The sequence below is a fragment of the Triticum urartu genome, chromosome 4, assembly GCF_003073215.2.
Source record: "Triticum urartu cultivar G1812 chromosome 4, Tu2.1, whole genome shotgun sequence".
NCBI classification, from domain to species: Eukaryota; Viridiplantae; Streptophyta; class Magnoliopsida; order Poales; family Poaceae; genus Triticum; species Triticum urartu.
In genome coordinates, this window is record NC_053025.1 from 600,685,305 (window position 1) to 600,701,687 (window position 16,383).

The 16,383-nt window shown below is 50.2% G+C and overlaps 1 protein-coding gene across 2 annotated transcripts; it reads right to left on the reverse strand.

Moving 5' to 3' along the window:
• Positions 1-8,710: 8,710 nt before the first annotated feature.
• LOC125553054 (probable cellulose synthase A catalytic subunit 3 [UDP-forming]) lies at positions 8,711-14,492 on the reverse strand. Of its 2 annotated transcripts, XR_007303892.1 has the most exons (15): positions 14,115-14,492; positions 13,744-13,939; positions 13,417-13,625; positions 13,234-13,336; positions 12,978-13,149; positions 12,203-12,469; positions 11,772-12,117; positions 11,554-11,691; positions 11,309-11,434; positions 10,994-11,206; positions 10,608-10,899; positions 10,322-10,518; positions 9,873-10,223; positions 9,143-9,777; positions 8,711-9,000 (listed from the first exon to the last, which is right to left on the reverse strand). XR_007303892.1 is itself a non-coding variant. In XM_048716805.1 (14 exons), the coding sequence occupies exons 1-14, from the start codon at positions 14,193-14,195 to the stop codon at positions 9,193-9,195; spliced, it is 3,276 nt and encodes a 1,091-aa protein (XP_048572762.1). In that variant the 5' UTR covers positions 14,196-14,492; the 3' UTR covers positions 8,711-9,192. The 2 variants fall into 2 exon arrangements, 1 of the variants encoding a protein (XP_048572762.1); XM_048716805.1 differs by having other exon boundaries at positions 8,711-9,777.
• Between the last annotated feature and the right edge of the window lie 1,891 nt (positions 14,493-16,383).

The window sequence follows — 16,383 nt, forward strand, 5'->3', positions numbered from 1 at the left end:
CAAGCGGCGTCTCCTGCGGCTCCGGCTTGACGGGGTGGAGCGCCGGCGAGCCAGAGGAGAGCGGGCCGGAGCCCAACGATGAGGAGGTCACCGCCTCCATTCGTCGCGGCGTCCAGGAGCTGCCACGGCGGGGAGAGAATGACGGGCGCGGCGGGTACCCGAGACGCGGCGTGTTGCCAGTATCGATGTGGTCGAGGACGGCCTCGAGGGTGCGGCCGGGCACTCCCCACCACTCACGCCGCGTCGGTGTTGAGGCGGCCGTGGGGGATGATGTCGTTGGTGGAGGCGATCTGGTCTTCGCGGCTGTGCTCGAAGTACATCGTCCACAGTGTGTGGTTGTCGGCGTCGTACCTCAGCTCGTTCCGCTGCGCCTCCGTCAGCGACGAGCGGATGCGGGCGATCTTGGCCCGCCGTTCAGCCCCGGTGGGTGCCAGTGGTACCGGGACATTGCCGGCGCTCAACTTCCACAAGCCCGGCACCCGCGTGTCTGGGGCGCCGGATAGTCGGCCTCGTAGAGGAGGCGCGCCTCGTCCTCGTGGAGATGACGTCGGCCGAAGCCGTTCGCCGTCGCGAAGTCGCCCGGGTACCGCTCAGCCATGCTCGTCGGCGGGAGGAAGAGAGGGGAGAGGTGGCTTCTGGGGGAGACAAGGCGAGAGAAGGCGAGTTGTGGCAACTATGGTGTTCACCGGCGGGGATGTCGGCTTTTATAGCCGAGGCGGGGTGGTGAGAACCTACATGTCGGGCGACGCATGGCGGGAGTGGGTGGGATGCGTGTCGCGACGCCTTCACTGCGCCGCCTATGAGGCATCAATGCAGGCTGATCGGCGCGGCAGCGCGGCAGCCTTGGCATTGATTCCAGCGGGAACCGAGGTGATGAGGACGACGAAGCGGCGTGTCGCTGACTCGGCGGGCCCATTCCCGTTCGTGCCAAAAACGCTTTTCCCGGCGCCCCTCAGCGCGCCGGGTTCGGTCAGGGTCCGCCCGCGCCAGTTTTGGCCCAAACCGGCGAAAAATGGGCTCCTAAGAACGTGACTGGGCCGTTTTTCGGATGTCGTCGCCAAAAAATGGCCTGGGAGCTGTTGGGGGCGCAGCTGAAGATGCTCTAACACCACAAATGCTCGTAGCCGGCCTACGTAACCCAAGCAGCAGAGCCAATCACGTGTCACCGACGTCTCTCTTCCCTTCCCTGCACATATAGCAAGCACCACTATGTGGATCCCTCAGCTCAAAACCAAGAAGTGAGCCATCCACCTTAGCTACCTCAGTCCAAGAAAACCCAATGCACGCCATCGCCGGTGCCCCTCTTTCGATCGCCCATGGTAGACTCACCGCCGGCAACAATCATCTACGCAGAGTGCCCTTAGTGCCCGCTGCCACCCACCTGCCCATCCCACAACAGCGGATGTGGGATTCCGGCGACTCTCTCCGATACCAATATATCTAATATTATACCAAACAACACATATTTTACAGAAATGTGTAGTTGCACATTATTGAAAAAAAAACAACTTCAGTTCACTTAAATGTGTACCTATCACTTAAATGTGTAGCTATGAATAATCAGGAAAATTTAAAAAATACATATAGCATGAACTTCGATCCAGTTTAAGGCTCATGGGGCCAATGCCGCCTCCCCCCTCCCCCAACCCAACCTCACCCCAAACATTTTGTTAGAACCTTTTTACTAGTGCATGCTTATATTGGCAAGGTGAGTCTTGTGCACAGTCGCTAGCACGTATATAAAAAATACGGGACGCGCCTAGCCAGGCCGCCTAGGATTGTTAGCAAGCGGCCGACATTTTAGGAAATTTCTTGTCCCTCTTTCAAATTAGGAAAGCTTTCTCATCCAATCTTTTTTCCCGCGACGTATTAAATGCAAGCATATCCATCTCCTCTGGTGCATGTGTTCTCTTGTGCATTTAATTTGTGCTTTGAAAATTTAAAAAAGGCATATCTTTCAATCCACGCTTGGGAATTATGATCTATTTTCACCGTTAAAATCCTCGCGACATGCGCTTTGAAATTAGATCTCGTATGAGTATGTATCGACGAACTTTTGTGTATGCAATTTAGTCCCGTTTGATGTAACTGTCTAGGAGTTAATGTGCCCCTACTTGTGAACGTGCATTTTTCAATGATGCAAACAGGTGTGAACACATTTAATTCGGTTTTCGTTTTCCCAAAGGAAGTAATAACTTTTGAAGTGGACGTCAAAATTAAGATCCGCCTTCTTTGTAGAAATTCTCACGACGTTCTCTTCGAAACTAGATCTTGCATGTGTATGTTTCGATGAACTTTTTTGTGTGCAGTTTAGTCCCGTTACGTGCAAGTGTCTAGCAGTTAATGTGCAACTTTCCGTCTGCCCCGTGGACATGCAGTTTTCGCTAGTGCCACCTCCACCCCAAACTACCATCAACCATTGAGATATGCAACTTCATCTACTATTACGTCCAACTAACTAGTAGTTGATGTGTAACTTTTTCCCTGTCTGTGGATGTGTAGTTTCCACTGTTGTTACATCGGTCAACTACCTAGCAGTGGATTTGCAACTTCTAATGCTACCCCGAGCAACTGCCCGACAGTCGACGTGCAACTTTTCCCCATACCTCATGGATGTGTAGATTTTACATCTAGCACCCTGTCCCAACCACCCCTTCTTAGTGAGATGACCAACTTTAGGGCCCCGCCTATAGGCCACTTTTCTCTTCTCTCAAGGTTGTGTAATTTTTTACCATCCAACAATCTCTCTTAGTGAGATGTGCAAGTTCGCCCATTGTCGCGGCCAACTATCTTGCAGGCTATGTGCAACTTTGTCAGTTCCCCTGGCAACTGAAACTACACATCCACAAGTAGGAAGGGGGGAAAGTTGCACATTGACTACTATGCAGTTGGCCGAAACAATATACTAGGTTACACATATCGCTCAAGGTGTGCCTATAGTGAATAATACACATCTACAAGTAGGAAGGATGGTTGCAAATCGACTACTAGGTGACATTAGACTAGTTGCACATCTCAAAAAGTTAGTCGTCATGGTTGCTAAGTTACAACCACATTGGAAATTGGATCATGCAACTCTAAAATTGGTTTTGTAAAAAATTGCATTATGCAATACTAAAGTTGTATCATGTACTAATAGAGTTGCACCATGTAGCACTAAAGTTGGCATTAAAAATTTTTATCGAGACATATCCATGCGGGATCTAGTTTCAAAGATCTCGTCACATAGATTCCAACGGTGAAAACGGATCTAAAGATGCGAATTGAAAGCCCAAAATAAATGCAAATGGACCTGTTTTTTTCAAACAAGTAACTAATACAAACGCATTTAATGCCGACAGCCACATGAGCAGTCGTTAGTGCGTGCACGATTGTGTATTTTTGAAAAAGCCGTCTAGCCTATCTTTCCTGATGCATAGACCGCCGCCATCTCGCCGTGACACTACCCCCAACGGACTTCCAACAAGCAAAACTAACGATCGACTGCCTGATCGGTATTACCGAATACTCCTACTTCACACACTAGAAATATTGAAAAATTATCGCATTAGAGTGTGATTAAGAACTTATTGGGATCGGAGTACCAGCACGCGCTACATGTAGCACATACTGGTGGTTGACAAGGAAGAGGCACGAGACGTGCCTAGACGAGCGTGTGCGTTCATGTTGTTTTGATACACGATACACCCACGAGCGTGTGCGTGCCTTTACGTACAAATACATTTCTTACTATGACCAACCTTAGTCTATCTATACATCCATTTGTTTAGCAAGCTAGCCAGCTAGCCATTCGCGTTGACTACTAAACTAAGTGCAAGCCGAGTAAAAAATTGATGAGAAGGTTCCATTCTTTTACGTTTTCAGAGCGCTGTTACAGAGGGCAGTCGATGGATTTTTCAATTGCTAGTAGATGGAGTACTGGTAGTTGTTTAATTAACTTAATTTTAAGATGATGGTATCCCATTTGCAGCCGGGCAGAGATGGAATTAGATCATCTACAGACAGGCGCCCCAACCCGTCTCAAGCACACAGGCGGACGACCCGGTTACTGACCGGTACGAAAATTCGACCCAGACAGATGCCTCAAACGGGTCTCAAACATCCGGACTGACTGATACCCCTCATATCCAACCCAAGCTTATTGAGGAATTGTTCGTAAAGCTGCAATGTGTGAGAATCAAAAACTTTGTGGAAGCTCATGACCTCGTGTTATTTTACACAATATAATTATCAAGGATGAGGGCGATGGTGTTGCCCAAACCAATGATTTTGAAGCGTCTGGAGAACAAGTTCAAATCCCGAAAGATTAAGATGCAGCTCAGCTTATGAACTTTCTACAGATGCATCCGAATCTTCGAGATCATCATGTCCACGCGCAGCTACTCAATGATCTTGTGGAGTATATGTGGATCCACAATGAAAACCAAAGAGTTGATGTTTGACTTGTGCACTTAAAATAAATTTTATGTAAACGCTATGTATTTTCGGTATCAATATTTGTTATTTACATGTGACATTGACATGTATGATTCACGTGCATGGATTCATATGGATTTAAGAGTCCGGATTTGAAATATATGAATGTCAGACACGATATATAAGGGGTCGTCTGGATACGTCCGCGGGCATGCCTGGGAACGTTCGCGGTCGTTTGAGTGACCGAATTTATCAAGTTTGATTGTAGATGCTCTTAAATGCTAGCTCGATGTTGCCGCTGCTCGGTCTGAGCTGACGACAACTGATAGTAGGAGGAGTGACTCTTTGATCTGATTTGGATAATGATCTGGTTGCTGATTCTGTCACGCATCCACTGGATCGGGCAATTGGTCGACAGACCACTGAATTTACTGCCACTGCTACTCGTGCTGCGGCATTTTAAAAAAATCATTTTAATCTATTTATCTTCAATCATGATAATATAACAAACATAAAAAAATCAGTGACGATTACAAGCATTAAAGCAAGCCATGACAATATTATGGCACCTGATTGATTTTGTCCATCTATTTCAATCTGCTTCGCCAACTATGGCCATCTGCAGGCGTTGACTATTAAAAATGCATCCTTTGATCTTTTTTACTCTGCATATAAAAATTGTCTGAAGTTAAACTTTATAAAATTTGACCATATTTATATGAAAAAATATCACCATCTATCATACTAAAGTTATACAATATGAAAATTTAACTAATGACATATCTAGTGATATTGATTGTACATTGTGAATGTTGATATTTTCTTTTATAAAGTTGATTAAACTTTAATAGGTTGACTTCACACAAGTTTTATTTACGAACTAAAAAGGACGAGGGAGTACGTGCCAAGTACTAGTAGCCACATACTCTACTCATCGATCGACCAAGTAAAAGAAAATTACTCTGTTCAGCGCTCGAGTAAGTAAAGCCGGATCGGAGGAAGGTTCCGTGCATGCATTCTTTCACGACGTTCCAGACCGTGGTTAATTACATGGCTAGGCGTGAAGATGGCATGCGTGGTGGCCAACTTGCACACAGAGTAGTACATTATTATCGTATTCTCCGGCCGGCAGCCGGCCGGCTGAGTAATCATTTTTTTTTCTCGAATACGCAAAGCTTGCGTATCTTTTCATTAATAGAAGGAGTAGAATGAGTATATCGAGGGATACAACACATGACATGAACGCAGGCAGACGTGAACATGGTGCCCGGAGCAGAGAGAAGTGATACTCGGCCCGAATGGAGGAAACAACACAGCTAAACCTACCAAACCCAAAACCAAGAGTGGCCAAGACGAACCAGGCATAACTCCAACATCACCCGAGACAATACAACGGACACCGCGAGTGAGCAAGATAGCGCCTTCAAGAAGGAAAACGATGCCGAGACGTCGTCGCCATCCGGTCCGGAGGAACCAAACCTAGGGTTTCCCCTGAGCTCGAAGAGGGGCGCAGCTGAAGGCCTTGACAACGCCTCCAAGAAGGAAACGACACCCACAGGTGCCGCCGTTGCCAGCACCAGCAAGCCGAGCAGGGATTTCTCCCTAGCCTGAAGCTGAGCAATCTCATAGCCGCCGAATTGGGGGTCGAAGATGAGGAAGCCAATGTTGGTCGGAATCACCGTGTCGGAAGCGGGTTGGCAGGGCTGCACCTACCGTCGGAGGGTGGCACCGCCTCCGAATCTAGGAGCTTTGTATCTGGCAAAAGGAGGAGGCTTTGAGGCATATAGGGAAGGGCAGGCAACGAAGCAAACCACACGGGAGGTCAGGACGACGGCGTCAGCAACGCCGGCAAGCAAGGACTGGAGGGACGCAGATCCAAAACTGTCGTGGCCTTGCCGTCGAAACATGGGCGAACCAGGTGAGCCGGAAGGGACGCAGTCACCCAGTTGCCAAGGCCGGAGCCGCCCAGCAGAAGCACCGACGGCGGGGGACACCGGAGAGACGCGGGCCCGAGACCGCCGGGGCCGAAACAGCTCCAGCAAGGACCTGCCGCGAGGGGCCCCGTGTCTGCCAAATCCCTAGAAGCATCGCCGTCTCCATCCAGAAGCCGTCACCGAGGCCTGGGGGGGAGGTTCCACCGGAGACGAGGGGGGCCGCCTGCATAAGGAAGGCCGCAGGCTGCGAATTCCTCGGCATCCAGCCGCAGGTCCGGCACACCACCCATGGCCGACAGCAGCACCAATAGCGGCTGGGCCGCGCCGCCGCAGGTGGTGAGGAAGACCGTAGGGGAAGGCGCCCAAGGCAACGCCGAAATCACCGCCGGACCGGCAAGCGAAGGCAGCAGCTGGAGAAGACGCCGGCGAAGCACCGGGGAAGAGACCCGGGGTCGCACGGGAGGGGGAGGGGCGGAGGTGGCGTCCTCAACGGCCGGGGAAGTCACGCGAGCCCGAGACGGAGGGGAGGGACCGGATCCGGTCGCTCAACATGGCCTGGGTGCACCGCAGCCGCGCCGGACCGACCAGGGGTCGCCGCCGGGGAGGGGGACGAAGGAGTCGCGAGGCAGAGCGGGGGCGGGGGTGGGGAGCGAGAGAGGCCAGATCCGCCCCGCCGCCACCTTCCTGGGGTCCGGCACGGCTTCGCCGGCCGGCCCTCCGGCGGCGGCGATGCGGGGGTGAGCGCTGGGGTTGGCCGCTAGCTGCGGCGGCTAGGATTCCCCCGTGCCGCTAGAGGTAGGCAGACGCGGGGGGAGAAAAAAAAAGGTTTTTCGCTGAGTAATCAATCAAGCAAGCTCTTGTCATCTTTTCCAGTAAGCAAGATGAGAGGGAGGGACTGATCAAGAGCAGTGGTCCGATCGAGCCTCCTGGCTGGCTTCTCACAGTAGCACTTCGTACGTCTTTCCCTTTGATTCGACTTGTCTGCATTCTGTACGTACGTACAGTATGCTTGTCCAGAAACTACAAGCGAATTACGTGCTAGCGCTACAAACACGCAGGCGCAGTGAGCATACACATACACACAAGTTGCATAGTACACAACGCCGGCCGCTGCACCCACCGACAAGCCGCAGGCAAGATCAAAATCTGAAGCTAAGCCGGTAGCATTACCGACTGGCAGTACTCCTACCGACGATTAACCAGGGCACCGACGATGGTTGTTCGAGGCAAGGCAAGCACAGATCGATGGCACCGGCTGGCCGGGTCTCCGATCGTCCGTTGGCGCGTCCCATCCGATTCCGATGGGCGTACGGCTCACCTCACTGTCAACCGCAACCACCCACACGCAAACCTTGATCATTTCCACGACCGACGCCCGCCTCCACCCCTTTTCCCCCCGCCGATCATCATTGATTGATTAGTTACGCGCCCACGAGCCATATATGCGGCCTCCTCGCTTTCCTTTGCGCATCAATCAAATCATTGTACGCCAAAGGGGAAAAATAATGGAGAAGAGGCTGGATGCGGAAGGTACGCGCCACCTAACCCCTAAAGCCTAATCCATCCTAACCTAACCTAACCATCATGCAAGCCGTGATCAGATATCCAGATCAGATCAGGGTCAGGGTCGGGACGAGCCACCGACAGCAAACAAGGGAGGCGCGAAAGGGGGTCGGAGAAGGGCCGAAATGTGCGGGGCAGGAACCAGAATTGGACTGTGCTACACAACGTGCTCGGCATCCACCAGCAACACATCAGAATTTTATGTAGAGTATGTGCATATGCCTCTGGATCAAGCAGCAGGCCATTGGCGAGTGGTGCGCTGGGGCCGGGGCCGGCAGGCAGCGGCGAACATGGGACGGCACGTGCATGTGCAGTCATATCTTTTGTCAAGTAATATGTGGCATGGCGCGGCGCGGCGTACGTGCCGTTGTGCCTGCGCGCCGTGCGATTCGGTTCCGCCCACCCCACTGGGCTGCCCTGCGCCTACACTGCACTGGCACTGCTGTAACAACGCTTAACAGTTAAGCATGGCCGGCTCCCCTCCCGTGTCTGGACCACGGCCGGGGAAATCCAGCGGTAACCATGTGGGCGGAATTCACAGCTAGCTGTTGGTCGGTCGCAGAATCGCAGGGCGCAAAGCTATGGCATGGTCCCTTGAGAGTTAAGAATCCTGGCCTGGCAGACTTTCAGTTTTATGATACCGACGCCACTGGAAATCTGTGTGTCATTATAAGCAGATGATGCATACAACTAGAACTAGATAGAGGAAGAAGATAGCAAGCTAACAATCCCTACCATGAATGGGCAGCAAGCATGCAGGCATTTTTCCATGTTCGAAACTTTCCAAACAAGCTAGATAAATAATGTGCAGCTTCCTCTATTACAAACGGCATTCTTGCCTTACAGAGAGAAAATACAAGTTGTTTTCAGTTTGTACATACATAATAATACATCCTTCGGGCATAGCATTACAGACGACAGCTCTCAGTTTCGGCAAATCAAGGTCAACAAATAAAGAATCGCTGGCTGGCTGGACAATGAAACAACACTGGAACTGACTGACTGACTGACTGACTTGCTGCCTGTATTCTTTCTTCTTCGTGGCCGAACTGCACAGAGGTGAAGAAGGGTTGCCGCAGCCTCCCGTCTGCCCAAATATTTTGCATATATGAGGCCCAGCTACCCACCATGGAACAAAACCAATAACTTAACACTTGTTGCATGTTTGTTTTCTATCTACACAGGGGATGGGGGAATGGAAGAGAAAAAAATTATGGGCACAAAAACACCTTCAAAATTACTCCACATGATGACTGATGTTGATCCATCCTTTCATCTCCTAGGTGCAGTCCAGACCGCACTCCTCCAGAAGAGGGCCGTCGGTCTTGGCGAGGAAAGGGTTCACACGCACCCACAGGAGCGAGATGATCGAAGCCAACAGGATGGACCAGACGATGACGATCGTCGGGGTCCTGTTCTGCCTTCCAAGAAGACCCTTGAGGAACGGGTAAAGATGGACAATAACCCAGAATGCGAAGAAGAGCTTCCCGAAGAGAGGCCCCCATGACTCATATCCGTTGTTGATCGCGTTGGAGATGCCGGCAACCACCCCGATGAAGTTCAGCAGGAGCAAGGTGGTCGGGGGTATCAGCAAGGTTGTCCATTTGAAGGTGTACAGTTCCGAGAACTCCTCATCATCTCCAGCCTTTGTTGTGACGGTGAAGCTTGTGTCCACACCAGCTATCACCTTGAGAAGTCCTTGGAACACGGCAAAGAGATGGGCAGAGACACCTCCAATGACCCAGAACTGCTCATTCCTCCACCAATCGTCAACCGCGACACGAGCCCATCTCATTTCCAGAATACCCGTAGCAAAAATGCAGATGAAAAGTGACATGTACCAGATACTGGCAAGATTGCTAAGCTGCAAGACAGAACCAAAAGGGAAGGGGTAAGGTTTAAATCGTACCAGACTTGCCACTTCACAGAAGATAGAACTAGAAGCTAAGTATGCTTTACCTCTGGGGTGATGAACTTTCCCGTTAACAAGCAGATGGCCGGCAACGTACAGTAGGCCAGAAGTGGAATGGATGTCCAAGGATAGACGATGGAGTTGATGTAGGAAAATCTTTCCAAAAATTTCAGTCCACCACCATACCCATACCAAAGAGGGCAATGGTTGCTGAAGAAGATCTCAATAGACCCAAGAGCCCACCGAAGAACCTGGTTAAGACGATCCGAAAGATTGAGAGGCGCAGAACCTTTGAATGCAGGCCTTTTAGGTATGCAGTAAATCGACCGCCAGCCATGGCAATGCATCTTAAACCCAGTGAGGATATCCTCTGTAACTGACCCATAGATCCAGCCAATCTGCAATAAATAAATAAACAAATGGTTATGATTTACTACTAGGCAACAGATATTTGGACTACCTAATCAGCACACAGCAACCAAGCTCCTGACTTTACCTCTTTTCCCCAGTCTGTCTTGTCTTCATAGCCACAACCGATGACATGTATAGCTTCCTTCAGAAGAGAAGCTGGACTATCACACCTCAGGGTTCCACCATTCTCAAGAAGCGTGGATGCAACAAAAACAGCAGACTGGCCAAATTTCTTCTCTAACTTCTGTTGGTTTACAATACCAGCCTTCTGAGTTTCAGCTCCTGCCGAAAACATTGCAAAGTAGGGCATGTTAATACTAACTATTGAGGATGTTTCTAAAATAACCAAAATGCTGGAAGTCGAGTGGTACCTGCAGCTGCTTCGTCAATTTCACTGAGTGCGTACGCAGGTGATTGATTTTCTTCCTTCTTGAAAAACAACCTCTTCTTCTTCTCTGTCTTTGGCTTGGTAACCTTCTTCTTGTTCTTCCTGTTACCAAAGCAGAAACAGCACACACACCACTTTGGCCAGCAGTTGCAAGTCCTTGACGGTGGCTTCTTTGTTTTGGGAGCATCATAACCGTACAGCGCCTGCCTTCTAAAGACACATCCAGTACCAACATAGATGGGGCCTTGAATACCATCCAAACCTTTCATGTTGATCTGTGTGAGACAAATAATGTTAGGGAAACTTCATCGAAGTTACACAGAATGTAGCCAAGAGAAATATCTCAGAAACATGAAATCCAAGACTTACATCAAAGAAGACGACATTCTTGTTAGCATATCGATCGTGACGATCAATGGAGTCGAATCTTTGTGGGAACTGCACATAGCAAACTTTCTTTCCTACCAGAGGATCCATCATGAAACACATGGCTTCCTTGACTGCCTTGCTGTTGTTCACATAGTGATCACAATCCAAGTTAAGCATATATGGAGCATTCGTTAGCACAGCAGAGACACGGACCTGTAAAAGAGCAAACCATTAGAAAGGAACTTAAAATCACTGTGTGCTACTACTAGCTATAGAGAAGACTGGCTGAAAATGCATCCAAAATATTATTATTACCAATGCATTCATAGCACCAGCCTTCTTGTGATGGTTATAGCCTGGCCGTTTTTCTCTTGAGACATAAACCAATCGAGGCAGCTCATTTCCTTCCACATCAAGGCCACCACTTTGACCAAGGAAGACCTATTGGTAGACAAAATAGGACTTCATTAGGGCAAAGTGGGAAGAAGAAAAAGAAAAAGGAATAACCATTTGATGTCAGCATATAGGCTGGATAGCACCACGAACTGTAATAAGCATACCTGAATCATTCCAGGGTGATCACGGACATTGTTTCCAGGCCAGGGAGTTCCATCCTGCATGGTCCATCCTTCCTCAGGAACTTTCTGGGCTTTAGCAACCAAGGCATTGATTCTGATCTTGAATTCCTCATACTCTCTCTGGAAAAGAAGACACGGCCAAAATTAGCATACACTTCTATCAACTGAAGGAACATAGCAAAGTGGCTCAAATTATGCACCTTCATTGCTCTCCTGTCCCTAACAAAGTTTGGTACCACCTTGTCTTTCAGGTAGTCTATCTTCTGTTGGAAGTACCACTCTGGAGCACGAGGCTCAATGCTATACTTCTTACAGAAAGGAACCCATTTCTTTGCAAATTCAGATGTTTCAGACAATCCTTCGAATGTCAGCATGGCAGCACCATCATCAGAAACATAGCAAGAAAGCTTGTCAACCGGATAATCTACCGCCAGGATAGATAGGATAGTGTTTGCTGTGACCAGCGGAGGCTCCTTTGCGGGATCGACCGTACTGACAAAGAAATCAACTGGGGCGAGTTGAGATGGCTGGCCTTCCTTGTCGAACCTAACAATACAACACAAGCAGTTAGCTCCATAACTTTGGGAGAATAACAGAAGGCAAGTATTAATAGGTGGCAGCAGTAACCAACCTCAATGTCAACCGGTCAAGGTAAGTCTCCCTCTCAATAGGGAACCACTTGGGGAACTGATCAAGAATCCAAGACATGGCAAACCATATCTCACATATGACAGATATGAGCCACAAAACAAATGCATCATGCACCGGATGCATAACACGATAGTGGAAGAAGAGACACACAATCACCAAACGGATCACAATGATCATTCTGTAGGGATTAATCAGGCTTGAAGGAATGGGAACCTTTCTGGACAGTGGCTGCCTAGCTTCATCCATGCTGGTAAATAAAATCAAGAAAAAGTTAGTACTCGAGTACAGAGTCTAGTAACACATTTTTTACAACAAAAAAAAGTTTTGTCTAAGCAAAGACCAGATAGAATTTTCTTCCTTGTAGTCAAAGATACAAATAAAACAGAGAACTATTGTTTTTCTAGCATGTAGTCATTACTAAATGGCACTTGCGCAGTGACATCTTCACCCAGCTTAGACAAATGCAGCAGTTTTAAGATAGATCTAAGGAATACGAATTCGCCGGTTTGTTTCCATGTTTTAGCAAAATGTACATCTTCTTTTGGCATTTTAGGTCCTCTACGGAGCGCATCGCGACACTCAAATGGATATTCTTTTGGCATTTTAGGTCCTCTACGGAGCACATCGTGACACTCTAGTTGAGCATGAACTATCTAGTCTGTTTGACCGATACTAATGCAGTTAAAACCAAGAATTAATCAGAAAGGCGCTAAAGACCAAACTAATAGATGCGAAGCGAGTTTCTAGTGTCGTACAGTGGCAGATCTGCATCGTCGCCATCCCCGTTCCAGTCTTTACCGCCATCATTTCTGGCCTGATGCAGCCTCTCCTGCTTCTGCTTCCAGCTCTCCATCCTCTCCTTCCAGGCGACGCTACCGTACCCGTAGGAACCAATATCCTTGGATGGGTCCATGGATCTCGGTTGCACTGCAGCACAACAACCATCAGTATCCCTGAACCACTGTTACAGCTAAATGCTAATAGGAGATGATGATATTTCCAAATGCGCACCAGGAAGGTTGGAATCAGCATAAGGGAGCGGGTGGATCCTCTTTCCCCCGCCGCCGACGAAGGAAGGAACAAGGGCGTGCTGCTCCGGCGGGATGTCGTCGACCTACACACGGGGAGCGAGCAATTGAGCATCCAGCAAGGCAGGCAGTCTGATATTACGGCAGAGGAGGGTGAGTTAATTACCATCTGGCCATTGGTGAGGAGTGGAACATTGGGGTTGGGCTGGAAGGGCTGGTGCACGCCGTCGAGGTCGCCGCCGCGGCCGTAGGTCATGTGGGCGTGGAGCATGGACTCGGCGGCGTACTGCGAGTCGTCCCTGTCCCTCCAGTTGAACTCGTCCTCCAGGTCGTCGGCGCCGTCCTCCTCCTCATCCCCGGGCACGCGCGCGCACCCTGCAACCAAATCCGAGTCAGAAAACGCGTGAAGAAATCCCATCGAAATTGGGAGACCTAGGGTGAGCTCGCTCGCTCGGTCGCTGGCGGCATTGGGGTGGCTACGAGTGAGACTGACCCTTGAGGCGCTTGTAGCGGGTCTTGCACTGCGGGCAGTTCTGCGTGCCCTCGCGGCGCTCGTACTCGTAGCAGTCGCGGCAGACGGGGAAGGCGCACTCGTTGCAGGCGACGAAGGGGTCGCCGCCGGGGCCGAGCCCGAGGTCGTCCCCGCAAATCTGGCACGCCCCGCGGTTCTGCTGCTTGAGCGGCCTCGCCTGCATCCACCGCCACACAAACAGAAGAAGAGATTGAGAAACGGCAACCCAACAGAACCTCCGCCCGACCGACACGGAGAACAACAGCCTCCGGAACCCTCGCGCGCGGATTCCGCGGCGCCGACGACCTAGCCAGACCAGAACCAGAAGCGAAGGAAGCGGCGGGGCCACTCACCCCTGGCTCCCCGTCGCGGCGGATGACGACGAGCTCGTTGCGGTTGTGCGAGCCCGCAACCAGCCCGGCGCTGGCCTCCATCCCTCAGACCCGCACCAGATCCCCCGGATCCCGATGCCCGCGCCGAGGCAGAGGAGGTCGGGGCGCGGCGCGGCGCGGCGGCGGGAGGGGGATTGGGGGAGGGGAATGGGGAACGAATGGAATGAATTGGGGAAGGGCTGGGGGGGCTTCCGCCTGGTGTTGTAGTACCACTGCGATGTGGTGTGGTGTGTTCTTTTTTTTTTATTCGGCGAATCGGTGGTGGTGGTGGTGGTTGCCCTCCTAGAAACAGCTCATCGCCGCCCCCAACCCGCTGTGCCTGTGCCTCTCTCTCTCTGTGTTTCGACGACAGCTCCCCCTCACATGCGCCCCAGTTTTGTACTACTCGCTCGCCCCGTCGGTCCTCCCTCCCCTCGCTTTCTCTCTCTACACCCACCCACGCCCCTGCGTTTCTCTCTCTAGACTGTCGGTTCCCTACTTCCCTCTCCCTCTCTGAATTATTATTATTATTATTATTGCGAGTTAACAATCGGTACCTTGCTTGTAACCACGGCGCAACCACCCCCTTGGCATGTGCGGGCAGGGTTTTTTTTTCCTTGAGCCGCATGTGCGATCAGGGTTGTAGAGAGAGAAAGGGGAGGAGGAAAGTGTCGGTGACGGTGTGGCGCTACCACGCACCGGAGCCCGGACCGGGCCGGATGACTGTTGACCCTAGACTCTACTACTGGTTAGACAGAGGGAGCGGGGTTGCGTTGGTTGGGCTGTCCGTCTCGCACTGGTCAACAAGGTTGTTATTACGCTCCTTTGAGAGGAAAAACAGCATGGGCTGGGCGCTATCTATTTTCTCTGCTCAGGGTGTGAAAATGAAAATTTTGGTAGCCTGTACGTGTCTGGCTACAGAGGATCGTCCGCTTTGCTTTGCTTGGGAAAGGAGACGAGAAGGTCGCCGCTTGGGCTGAAATATCCATGGTACAAAAAGGGATTTACTGCCGCTAATGTTTGTTCTTCTGGAAAGAAGAAAAGCATAGTGGGGAAAGTGGCGACGGAGGAGGATCGTCCATGTGCCCGAATTGCTCCATGTGCACACGGTACTAACACTACTCTGCTCCGGAGACTGATTGCAATTTGCAAATTTCACCTCCTCCTATCCTTGTCCTTGTGCAAAAAGAAATTATACACTGAATAATACTCTATCCATCCGAAAATACTTGTCAAAGAAATTGATAAAAATAAATATATCTATAGAACTAAAATACGTATACATATATTTATTTCCTTGACAAGTATTTCCGGAAGGAGATATTATGATTAAGATTGCGCTCTCCAACGGAGTGAGCGTAAAATCAGAGAAATATTTTGGACGAAACTGATGAAGGACGGTGACGTGAGGGAGACCGGTAGGAAAAAAGGAAATGAAAGAGAGAAAGGAGCCCGCCAACTAACGCGAAAAACAAAATAAATAAATAAACAGCAGCATGAGTATCATAATTTAGCGGAGAAGAGTTCCGTTTCGATGATGGCGTATTTGCATTGCAGCGAGAGAAGAGAGCAAGTGTCGGTACGAAGTGGAGCGAGCGAGCGTTGGTTCACTGGTGATGATGACGATGATGATCTCGACCCACCAACCCACTCGCTTATTCGCTCATATTTTATCTCTCGGACCGTGACAGCACAACATACTCGTTTTCTTCATTATACTACTCGGCTCCTCCACGACCCGATCAGGATCGCCTTTAGCCCGTGGCCGGAGATTAGTTAGGAGAATAATAATCCGGATTATATTATTTTTTTGAAAGTAATAATCCGGATTATTGTTTGGAGCGGCAGCCTGGGATGATGGGGCCGGATGTCTCTGTCGGTGGGCCCGCCCGTGCCTCCGCCCACCGACTGGGCTGGATTAGCAGTAGTTCGCGCGAGCTAGCTAACACTGCGCGTCCGTGATTACTGCGGCCGGCCGCCTGCACATCTCTGTCGCCTCTTAACTCCTCTCCTCTCTCTCTCTCTCTCTTCAGACGGAATTGGACGGTGCATTTTCTTTTCTTGTTCTTTTGGACGACACCGCAGTTACTTTTGGTAGTCGGAGGAGCAGTGCTAGATGTGGTCTTTGGCCGGAGATGGCATAGAAGGGAAGCCAGCCAAACATGGCTGCAATCAATGTGGCTCCGTAGATTGGTCGCTTCTTGTCTTTGTACGCACACTCCGTGGTACAGCACGTCCGCAGCAATTGGCC

Bases quoted from the DNA above. Each gene is read 5' to 3' on its own strand.
- LOC125553054 (XM_048716805.1), bottom strand. From the start codon at position 14,195: ATGGAGGCCAGCGCCGGGCTGGTTGCGGGCTCGCACAACCGCAACGAG. The intron at 13,337-13,416 runs GTAATTAACTCA...CCCCGTGTGTAG, and splicing joins TCCTCACCAATGGCCAGATG to GTCGACGACATCCCGCCGGA. The intron at 10,224-10,321 runs GTAAAGTCAGGA...TATTTATTGCAG, and splicing joins AGACAGACTGGGGAAAAGAG to ATTGGCTGGATCTATGGGTC.